Source organism: Eublepharis macularius, chromosome 6 (assembly GCF_028583425.1).
Source record: "Eublepharis macularius isolate TG4126 chromosome 6, MPM_Emac_v1.0, whole genome shotgun sequence".
Taxonomy (NCBI): domain Eukaryota; kingdom Metazoa; phylum Chordata; class Lepidosauria; order Squamata; family Eublepharidae; genus Eublepharis; species Eublepharis macularius.
In genome coordinates, this window is record NC_072795.1 from 91,954,887 (window position 1) to 91,967,000 (window position 12,114).

At 44.5% G+C, this 12,114-nt stretch overlaps 1 protein-coding gene across 1 annotated transcript in view; it reads left to right on the top strand.

The window, feature by feature from the left end:
* DOCK1 (dedicator of cytokinesis 1) overlaps positions 1 to 12,114 on the top strand; it is a 602,286-nt gene that overhangs the window by 553,668 nt on the left and 36,504 nt on the right. The window contains exon 46 of the mRNA XM_054984271.1: positions 1,617 to 1,700. Within this exon, the coding sequence (XP_054840246.1) occupies positions 1,617 to 1,700 (84 nt within the window). The remainder of the gene's footprint in view (positions 1 to 1,616; positions 1,701 to 12,114) is intronic.

Here is a 12,114-nt window from a genome sequence, read left to right on the forward strand (position 1 = left end):
GCACAGACATCACAAATTTGAAAATCCTGTCAGTTCTGCTGTTTTCCTGCTTAGATGCTTTCCCACTGAGCTTAGCTGACCGTTAGACTGGGGGAGGGAGCGCGAGATTTTAGAATTTGCCCGCACTTTGGAAGCCCATATATGTTTGATGCTTGCATGTGAGTGTTATTCCTGGCAAAGATGGAGTAAGCTCATCATACTAGCAGCTTTTCAATAAAGTTCTTTTACTGCCTGCAGTGAAGTCTTTTGAGAGTTTCTTGGCAGATCCTTACACCTTGCAGGGCCCAACCCAGCATTGATTGGCCAGGCAGGCATTCCCAATGGCAGAGGGCCCATGCAATCTTCAGGGGCACCTGAGAGCAGCCATGCTGCTAGGAGGATAGTGGCTGCCGCACATTGCATCCCCCAACTCCCCTGCCCACAGTTTGCAAACCAGGGCCTCATACAAGTCTGTAGCCAAGGCTTTGTGCCATTTGGGAGATCAAAAATGACAGAGTTAGTGGAATTTCAAAAATAAACTCTTATTCAGAATAGATTACTGAATGTGCCTTGCTATTAGCCTTCCTGATCTTAATGTATGCAGATTTGTTTATCCTTTTAACTGTCCTGTTGTACACATTAACAGTTGACTCGTGCTCAAAATACAAATGGGTAATTTATAGAAATTGATAGGCAATAAGAATAAGAAAAAAAACTTTTTTGCACAATGCATGGTTAGCTTCAGAAATGTATTGCAACAGCATATAGGTCTTGGGTCCCACAGAGGATTTCAACAGATAGGAAGGATTTCTGTCATCTGAATGTGACTTTCCCCCTCCTGCCCCTCTGCAGCCCCAACATGCCTCCTGAAATTCAGTTCATGGAGGACAGGAGACACCCCCCCCCCCAATAACAGCATGAGATGAAGGTGTGCAGAGGGAAAGGGAATTGGTGAAAATAACCTCCCCTTCTGCCTGCAGATATCCTCCATGGTTTCCAAGCCATGGTATTCCAGCCAAAATGGTTATGAGTACATATGGGTTCAGAAGTGCTTTAATATAAGAAGTCTGCCATACACTACTAGTAAGATTACCTAAAAGTGCAGCCAACTTCAGTCATTGGCATTGACCCTATTTTTATTTTCCTAAAGTAATCTAACAATATGATCAATATCCATGTGCGAGTGTTTACTTACTTACTAAGGTAATGTGGGGAAACTGACTTCTACAGTGAGATACTTTGACTGCATTTAGATCTTTAGAAGCCTGTGCAGGTACAAAATAGTGATTTCACTAACATGTACAGTCCACTGTAGAATTTTTCACAGTCTCAAAATAATTGATGGCAGGCTGTCTCATTTGCCTTGTTATCTCTGAATGGTAGTCCAACAAAAAGACATAAATGTAAAAAAAAAAACATGTTGTTCAATAGTTTTTGCATTTAACACCAATTGCTTTGCTAATTTGGTATTGTGAAATGTTGTACAAATTTTACAGGAGGAGACGTAAGTTAAGGTAGAATGTTTTTATTGGACCTCCTTGAAGTGATTGTGTCACATTTAATAATAGGAATGCTGTGTGTACCTATTACCAGTTCTGTAAAATAACTGAGGTGCTTTGTTTGTTTGTTTTTCTTAGGCTTTCTTTACTGAGAAATATATCTGTGACCATGTAGAAGATCACGAAAAAATTGAAAAACTAAAGGACCTAATAGCATGGCAGGTAAATCAGATTACTAAGGAATCAATTGGTATTCAGAGGCAGTTTGCTGTAACTTTTGACAAAATTTAGGTATCCAAATATTTACCCTAGAGTATATATTTTTGAATGCCATGAAACAGAAGTTAAAGTTCATCCTTTTGTGCCTGACATAGTTCATCATTTTATATTCCCAAACATGATTAATATTATTAAGCCATGATTTTATCTAACTTTCTAGAGGTTCATAATTTAAAGAAATCATAATACTAAAACTTATAGCTGATGAACAATTTATCTAGTATTTATTAACAAGGTTTTTACCCCACTTTTCTGCCTTCAGGGCGACAAATGATTGTTTCTGGGCCTAGTCCCAATGAGTCCTCCCTCAAAGGCCCAAACAGCCCAGAAAAGGGCCCTGCCTCTTCCCCCCTGCCTTTTCCTGAAAGAAACCAAGCCTGGAATATTAACCTGTTACTTAGTTGCCTAGCAACAGCCATTGAGGGTAACTGGTTAAAGCTAGAGAAACTCCTTTAATCATTTTGGGTTTTTTTGGTAAAACCTCCTCCCCGTGTATTTTTTTAAGTTTCAGATTTTTCTGCAAACCTGGGTCATTTTTCAGGTGTGTAGGAAGATCTGTATTGTCCATTCATGGCTCCACTCTTGGTATTTAAGTATCCTCAGATCAAGGCCACTTGGCTATCAGTATATAAGATACTTGGGATTCTGTTATTGCTTGCTATTGCTAGAGATGTAGAGAAGCAGGAAGTAGAGACTTGCTAAAATGTTTGCTGGTTTCTCCACAAGAGGCATCCAAGAATCCCATGTGGATAAATAACATATGACTGGGGTATCCCTGATTAGAGTCTCTGCTGCCAGGCAGAAATTCATGGAGGATAGCAGTACATTTTTGTCAGTCTGCACACTTGCATAGATTGCGACTGGGAAGCAGAGGCTGTAAATCAAGCATGTGCTGTTTCAGCCATTATTTGCTTCACATACCTGTAACTTTGGGGCTACATGGTTCATCCCTTGTGGAGAGACTGGTAAATATCTGAGCTGGGTTTGGGAAAAAAAATAGGAGAAGAGCCAGCAGCTTCCCAGATGATTAACTCTAGATTTTGCCAAGATGTGAGCAGTAAGAACCGGGATGTAGCATTTGTAATACTGACGTGAAGTCATCAGGTTGTAGTGGCTGCATAGCAGTAAAAGTCATGTATCATTCAACTCAGCAGCATGCGTAAAGGTGAAGGTTCTGGGAAAGGTTTCCTTCACTCATTGTTCATTTGGCGAGTCATGAAGGGAAATGGGTCTAATAAGAGAGAAAACTGTAATAGAGGTGATAGATTTAATGTCATTTTAAAAGATCTTTGATGATCCATATCTCTTTTAATAAAAATTGTGAATCTCAAGTACAGTAGTCTCTGTGAAGGACTACTCTTATTTCTGCCAAATACCAAGTATATTGGGGGGAAACTAGAAATTTAGTTCTAGCATCTGTTGCAAAGTTACATACAAATATTATGTGTTTGGCCTCTGGATAAATGTCTGATATATTTCACAGATGTGACTGAATGCTTTTAAAATAATGCTGCTACTTCCACATTGCTTTATATTCAGCTCTGTCCTTATTACAAGAAGAATAATTTAAATTTCAAGAGGACTCTTATTTTAGACATTGAGGAAAGAAATAATGTTCAGTAATTCTCTGCAGACTGCAGAAGTGTTTCTGAACAAAAACTAGTGTGGTCTCCTGAAATTCTATTGATTTTTCTTTCCTGTAAGCTTTTACAACAGATTGGATTTGTGGAATTTTCAGTCCTACAGAGAAAAATAATTTGCTCCCAGGAGAGTAACTTAATGTCAGCATTGTGTCATTGCCCCGAATAACTATGTTAAAAGTGAATTTTAATGGTGTTCACGGATGCACTTAAGGCAAAAGAGAATTAGATTGCTAGCAAAATTTGTATATTATTGTAAGGTTGCATATCCTAACAGTATACTTGGTTTTATTTTAAAACAGTTGCACATCATTTCTACATCTCTTGTGTATTTCTTGATTGTTTTGCTTAAAACTAAGGTACATAAATAAAACAGACTATTAGAAACAAACATTTTTTCTGAAGCAACTGCAACTGAGAGAAGACACAGTAATGCTTTTAATACTAAAACAGACTATCTAGAATTCAACCTTGTTGAAAACTATTTCATGTTTCAAAAGGCCAAAAGTATATTTTCTTTCAAAGAGAGACCTGCTAAAAAAGGCATTAAATAGCCCATATAAACTCTACAGAACAAAAAGGGATTGAAGTCTTTGGGTTCTGGATGAGAAAATTGAATTGTGGTGCTAGCATATTATTTTTATATATACTATAGTTTGAATTGTGCCATAATGCAGATGTTCATTTTTGGTCTTCTGTGCAGTCCCACATGGGACTGCACATGTGCAGGCTGCCATTCGGTAGGTTCTGTAGCTAAAATTCCTCTAGGGGGTTCTGCCCCTTCCTAGAGTGCAGATATGGCGTATTTCCCGCTGAAATAGCCCACTCTTGACCCTCAGTTTCTCGTTAGCTGTCAGTTGGAGACGTTCTTCTTAGCGACCTTCCATCAGGTTCATTCTTCGGCTTGACAAAAAGGAGAGAGAGAGATGGTCAGAATGGTTGAAAAAGCTTTATTTTAAAAATGTACTCAGTGCAGTACAAAAATAACTAAAATGGATAGGCACTCTCTTTGCTTCGTCTGCTTGGGAGAAGGGCATAATGTTAGCTCATGCAAACACTACCAGAGCTTCACCTCTAAGGCAAGTACAGAAAGAACTACCCAACTCAAAACCACTTTCCCTTAGGGAGCATGAACAAATTTCACACCAGAGCTCCTGTGCGTACAAAGTTCCCATGCGGTATCCAGGAGTACCTCCACCTTCAGGAGTCAACTGGGGTGAACCTTACAGAGTAGAATCTTTAGGATCTGCATCCAATCTTACACAACCCAGGGTGCACAATCAACAGTATTCTATTCATAAATCATCCATGACATTTTATCTACCTAAATCAGATCCAGAGCCCTACCTGGGGGAGCGGAGCCCAAGACTACCATCTGAACCATCACCAAATGAGGTTTCTCCCTTGGAGGACTTTCAGCTCTATGTTGAGCAGATTCTCCAAATGACAAAATCCTTAGACATAGATGTGGCTTATTCTGAGCCAAGACCCAAAGGATAAAATGCTACAACACCTCTATTCTGAGAACCCAGCCAACATCACGTTCCTCATGATCAAGGCGTTCATAGATTTAATGTCTAAACTATGCCAGAAACCAGCTTCTATTCCTCCCACATCTAAGGAGGCTGAAGGGCTTTATAAGACCAAGGAAGACAAATGTCCCTTTCTATTTTCCCATCCTCCTCTGTCATTGTTAGTTACAGAGGAAATGCAATCAAGATACAGGCAAGGTCACCATTCTATGCCTGCTGACAGGGAGAGAAAGAAGCAGGCTGAGAGCCAGTTTGGTGTAATGGTTAAGAGCACAGGACTCTGGAGAACGGGGTTTGATTCCTCACTCCTCCACTTGAAGCCAGCTGGGTGACCTGGGGTCAGTCACAGCTTCTAGGAGTTCTCTTAGCCCCACCCACCTCACAGAGTGATTATCCTTACAATTGCCCAACATCTGCTGGTCAAAGACAATATCAGAGGAATAAGCCCACTCATAAGTTGAGACAAAGTGTCTCATTAATGAGAGCAAGAATCTGAGCCAAAGTCAGAAGAAATTCTGAGTAACACAAGAAAAATCTATTGTTTTCGGTGATAGACTAAAATTGAATCTATAACAGTTATAAAATTGAGTTTAATAGTTCCCTATGTCTGAGTCTTCCTCATAAATCTACTCGAGATACATTACCTGGGCTGGTGAAAGAGTTGTCTGTGCTGCTAGAGAAGGGAGCAGTACAACGAGTACCAATATCTGAACCTAGAATGGGGTTTTACTCAAGGTTCTTAGTCTAGAAGGATGGGGGGTTTAGACCCATATTAGACCTGAGGAACTTGAATTACATGGTCAGAATACATAAATTTAGAATGGTAACACTCAATATGGTATTGCAGTTGCTACCCCACAATTCCTGGAGTAGACACTTATTTTCATATTTCTATCCATACATCCTACAGAAAATTTCTAAGATTTCAGTTTGGAGAGCACATATCAATGACAGGTCCTACCATTCAGACTAGCTCTGGCCCCAAGAGTATTTACCAAATGCATGGCTGTAGTAGTTGCACTCCTGAGAACTAGAAGTTGTTTTATTTACCCATATCTGGTTGATTTCTGCCCATTTTAAAGAGGTCTTACAGGAACACATAAACCTGGCTTTAGAGATGTGTCAGTGCTTGAGGTTAACGGTTAATTTTAAAAAACCCAACCTCAGCCTCCACCCCTCTTTGAATTAGGCTTTTCACTCAGTGGTGAGAGCACAAATACTAAAGGCCATAGTCAAATCTGTGATAAACTGTAGGTTCCAATCAGCTCTGAAAATTCAAATGCTTCTTGGACTGATGGCTGCAACTACAACTCTGATTCCCCTAGCAAGGCTGCATAAGAGGTCCTACAACTATGGTTTCTATCTTTCCACAACTCCTCAATACACTCACAGAATAGAAAGTATTCCATTCCAAGAGTAGTGGTTAAGTAGCAGGTTAAGCTAGGTTAAGATAGGTTAAGTAGGTTAAGCTAGGCTGGTGGTTGTTAGAGCTCCATCTATTTAGAGGGGTTCAGTTTGGTTCTCCAAAAATTGAAGCCATGTTTACTACAGATGCTTCAATGGAAGGCTGAGGGGCACACTGTGACCATTTCATAACCCACAGTACTTGATTGAAGGTTGAGAGGAGTTTATACATCAATGTGTTAGAAATGAGAGGAGTTCGGTACGCGCTTATCTCTTTCGCAGATATCGTGCAAAACAACCATGTCCAAATACTCATGGACAACTGTACAACAATCTTATACATAAACAAACAGAGGCACTACTTCCAGGACTCTTTGTCTAGAATCTATGTCGATCTGGGATTGGGCAGTGCAGCACAATGTCTTCCTCCTTGCCACCCAGATTCCAGAGGCATCCAATCTCATTGCAGACAGATGGAGCAGGCTAGGCTTTTCCACTTGCAAGTGGTCACTGAAGGAGTCATGTATATGGCTGATTTTCCAACAAAGGGGATTCCCAGAGATAGACTTAGAGCGGGACCACAAGTGACGCCTGACACAGGTTGGACACTTGCCAGCTTCCCAAGTTTTGATGGGAAATGTAGGCAGCTTGGCGGAATGTTGGACAAGTGACAGTTGAAAAGTCCATTGGACAGCAGTCAGAGAGTCAAGCTGCAAGACCAGGATGCCTACATTTCCCATCAAAACTTGAGGGAAACTGACTAGTGTCCAACCTGTGTCAGGCGTCACTTGTGGTCCCGCTCATATTTGCAACAGAGGAGAACAGAAAGGCCCCATTGGGGATGGAATGTTGAGGGGTTGACAGTTGGAGTAAACTGATGAGTTAAAGGATTGGAGTCTGGCTTCTGACCAGAGAGGGTCAGCCAGAGAGTCCTCTGTGTGAGAAAGGAAAGGGTTCCCTTAAAAGTGAAATCAATACGTTCCTGAAGCACTTTTAGTCCTTGGGCTAAAGTGGAAAAGACAGCACTAACTCCTGCGTAGACTCAAGAGATCTGGGAATTATAGTGGGCCAAGGAAGAGAGTAGAAAGGAGTCTCCCCTTTGGCGCCAGGAACAGGGTTATAGCTCATAACTATAATGCCTGCCCAGTATCTTGTATGGGTTTGACTCAGTGGAGTACCCTAAAGTCTGGAGAAGAGGGGAAGTCGTGCTGTGTCTGTGTGTTAAAAGTGGAGCATTTGTGAAGCAGTGCTAACTTCAGAAAGAACTCACTTTAACATCTTTAAGCCTAATCACATCAACATCTCTCAAAGAAGCCAGCAACTTAGAATCATACCAAGTGTTTTGTGCCTCACACCAATGAAGTTTCTGTACAAAAACCTTTCCATTACTTCAGTTCAAACAACCGCCTACCTGCCTTTTTACATTACCTACTTGTAAATAAACCTTCTGTTACACTGTGAAACTCCCCAATCCTTGTGTGCCCGTTTCTGTTTATGGGAAGCACAAACCCCTGATCTTTCCCCTACTTGGACTTGGCTGGGTAACCATACTACTTATGTGTACTGAAGGGTGGGACAAGAAAGAAAGTTGAAGCTTAACATCAGCCACGCTACTTAAGGCTTCCCAGCCCAGTATTCAGCTTCATTGGCTTAGAGAGGAGAAGTTTTACCTCAGGGTAGGGGAAGGTCAGCCCAAGCCTGAGACAAGGGTTTGTGACACATGGTTTCACAGATTGTTACTAATGGAAAAGGGCAAATTTCGACGCTTACCATTGGTAACGAATCTCCTATTATACCAAAGTGTATCATGACATACCCAGACGCAAATTGATGGCATGGTTGATTCTGCGGTAGGCAGTCTCCCTCAGGAAGTAGCAGAAGTTATACTGAATACTAGAAAGCTTACTACTAGGAGATCTTGTGCTCATAAATGGGACAAATTTGTAGGATGGTCCAAGAGTAGAGGCCTTGATCTGTATATGTGCTCTTTAGCCTCTGTTCTGGAATATCTTTTGAGTCTTAAATATGCTGTGCTTTCTTCATCTTCCATCAAGGTGTATCTGGCTGCAATTCCAGCATTTCAGCATCTCCTGTAGACAAAAAGACAGGTTTTTCACATTATATATCTAAATCGTTTCTGAAAGGTCTCCAGAACATGTTTCCTCCAGCAGCTTGAATAGTACCTCAGTGGTCATTGCAGCTGTTATTGGCAAGGCTGACGACTAAGTCATTTGTGCCACTGGGCATTTGTTCCTTAAAACTACTTTTTTTTTCTTCTCCCCCCCCCCCCCCGCTTTGGAATTAAGGTATTTCTGGATTTTTTTCTTGCTTCAGGTAAACCCGAAGCGGGAAACCCAAATCTCCTCCCCATGCACAGCCCTACTCCCAACACAGGCGTCTGAGTGCTGGAGCACGGGCAGAGCCACACCGGAGGGACTGTCCACCTCAGCCCATGGCCCTTTGGTGGGAGACGAGCTGTGCTCTGGGCTTGGTGTGCTTGCCTGGCAGTTGCTCCATTCTCCCGTGGCCCAGCAGCAGGCTGGGCACAATCAGTTGGGCTGCCTCGTCTGACTGCCGCACCTTGGAGGCGGCCGCTGAGGAAGCATGGTCCTAGCTGCGCACCCAGCTTCTCTGGGCCTGACAGCATGAGGTGACCACCAGATGAGCCCGTGCCACCCAGCCCAGGCCATGGCCCACAATCAGCTGAGCTGTGCCCCACCCCACCCTCTCCAGGATCCATGCATGGTCGGGCCGTGGCCTGGGCTGTGCAGTGTGGCTTGTCCCCCGCCAAAGGGCCACAGGGCCAGTGTGCACACCGCTTGATGGAGCTGCAGGCCGAGGCATCCCACTCCCGATAGTGTCAGGAGGAGGCCATGGCTGTGTGTTGGGGGGTGGACTGTCCCTGTGATAAGTGGCTCTGTTCGTGCTCCAGCACCTTGTTGCCTGAGTGAGGAGCTGGGAGGGCTGCGTGGTGGGGTCCTCTCTCAGGCGGGGGGAGTTCCATCTTGCCTGCGTGCAACGCAGCCCATTCCAACACAACCCTCAAGCTGCAGGAGGGCCATCGGGGTGAGTGGCGAGCAGAGAAGCGATCAGTGAACAACAACTTCCATCAGCCCTACCCAGATCAACTCCTAGAGCCAAGTTACAAGCCAGACAGGATGCCTCTACTTCCCGTCCAAACTTGCGGGAAACTGACACGAGTTCTCCTCATGTCAGGCATCACTTGTTGCTTGGCTCATAGTTTCAGAGTGTTTTCTCAAGTTGCCATCTTTTCTCTATTGTTTCTCTTCACATTGTATGCCTTACTCTAATAGTACCTCTTCGGCATTTTAGACAGAAGATCTTTTAAAATGAACACATTTTAAAAAAATATTTTACTGTATGCTCACAGCTTACCTTCAATCATGCGGTAAAGATTCTTGTGCTGTGGTAGCAGCTGCTGCTGAAGCAACTTTTAGAAAATTTACACAGCCAATCAGATTGACAACAGCGAATAAGAGTTCTGCTGGGCAAAAGCCTCCGCTGGCTCTACCCACTTTCGAAATATGCTTGATGGGTGCCATAGGCACCATGCTGAGGACACCTGCCCCAGAGCATTCTGGAACCCAGTTGGATTAATAAGGCTCTGAGGGGTGGTCCATCACCCTTGCAGAGGGTTGAGGGATACCCCAACCAAGTATTAAGGAGTATATAGTCTGAGCACAACCCAAGTCTTTCTTTAACTTCTAAACCACATCAACAGATTTCTTTATGGTGCTATGAGCACACAACCATTTTCTAAATAAATAAATACAGAGCTTTTTTGTGCTTGTATGCACTGGTAAGGCATGCCAGAATTTTTTTGGTTGGCAGAGGTCAGGTCCAAAGGCTGGTGGAGAAGACGGCAGGTGGGCATGAAGGCTATTCCTGCCCACGGTAGCCCATCTACTATCCTGTTGCACCTGCTGATATAATTAGTGGATGTGACAAGGGGATGAAGGGCCTGGGAAAGAACTTCCCAAGCAGCTCCTGTGCAATTGATCCAGCCCCCAGTAGACCCCAGCCTCAGGAGAGAAGCTGTGAAGGGATAGTATATTGGGTGGCAGATGGATCAGGGATCGAGAGGAGCTCACTGACAGCTGGGGGCATGACTGGATGCACTAGTAGGTGAGTACTGGCACCTGTTTTATTTTACAAAAACATTGAATAAATAAATTTACAGATCACCATAAGTAAACATGGGGAGGAGAGAGCCAGGTATGCCACCCTGAGGTTCTTGGAGCAAGGGCAGTGTCCGGGATCAGCAGCCCAGCCCCCGGACTTGCTGACAGGCAGCGGCAGGGGGCAGCCGGGAGACAGCAGTTCAACCGCTCTGTCTGGCAAACAGAGCCAAAACCTGCCTACTCCAGGGGGAAGGGGCGAAAGGCCAAAGCCCCAGAAGGCTGGAGGGAGCAGGGAGAAGCCAGCTAGTCCCACCCCCCAGGGGGAAGAGAGGGGGCTAAGCAGGCTAGAGGAAAAGGACCAAGGCAGGGGGAATAGGGACACAGCAACAGCCCAAACAGAGCCCTTACCTTCCAAGGAGGAGAAGCAGCCACTACAGCCCAGAGCCACACCCTGGCTAGAGGACAGCAGCCTGGCTCAGGAGGTGCTAGGAGCCAAGCCCCTCCAGGTGGAGCTGCCACAGGCATTCTGGGGGAGGAGATGGGTAGCCCTGCCCAGCATCAACGAACAGGCAGCACAGAAGCTGGCCAGGGCAGCTCCTCGTGAGCAAGGCCAGGCGGGCTCAGCAGCACAGAAGCTGGCTGGGGCGGCTCCTCGTGAGCAAGGCCAGGCAGGCTCAGCAGCACCAAAGCCAGCTGGGGCAGCTCCTCATGAGCAAGGCCAAGGAGACCTCAGCCGGGGATGGCTCGCATTCAATCCCACCCTGCCAGCAAGGCAAGGAAGCCAAGAAGGGATTAGTGGTAGGAGGGAAACACCTGAGGGAAGGCACAGCTGGGCCAAGTCAGGAGATGGCACAAGCCTAGAAGGAGGGCGGGGCGGGGAAAGGAAGCCCTATATAAGGTGGCTAGGAAGAGCTCTGAGGTGGTGGGTGTGAGTGAGGAGTAATGATGTGGAGTGAGAGCAGTAGGATGCGAGGGTGGAGGCGAGTTCTGGAAGGAGGAGATGAAGGAGGATGCAGAGGGTAAGCAGGCCAGGTTGAGCAGGCCAGCGAGTGGACTGAGAGGGAGTCTGGGTGAGGTATACTGCCCCTCCTTCCACAGAGCAGGGTCCTGCAGAATCCCTGGCCCCCCTGTGATGTCAGGAGCAGACCGCCCAGTGCCACGCCCAGCGGCAGTCGCGGCAAGCCCTGACAGGCAGGATAAAAGATAGGTAGGAAAGTAGTCCTTACAATAATGAGGTTTCACTCTAAATTATACTGGTATAATATGATAGTGCAGATATTAATTTAATTCATTGTATTGTGGTAGAACCTGGAAAACTAGTAGGGTGGGAAGGGTGTTCTTTTATTTGCTCTGCACTGACCACCTGGCTGTAAACTTTATTTTTGATGCCTTGCTTGAAGCTAAGTAAACAGTGTCTGCATGTAAATCTTCCTAGGAATGCAACCTTGATTTCCATGATGAAAGAAAGGCAGGGATATACATGTAATATAGAACTCTTGCTTTAGGGACAGTTTGACCACTAGGATAGAATGGACTGCTTCAGTTCTTTCATACTGTGTCATTCATTTACCTGTAATAAGTTTTTAAAAAACAGTAATTCTGCTTCAGAACCATATTTAGCCTTACTTGTAGCATACTC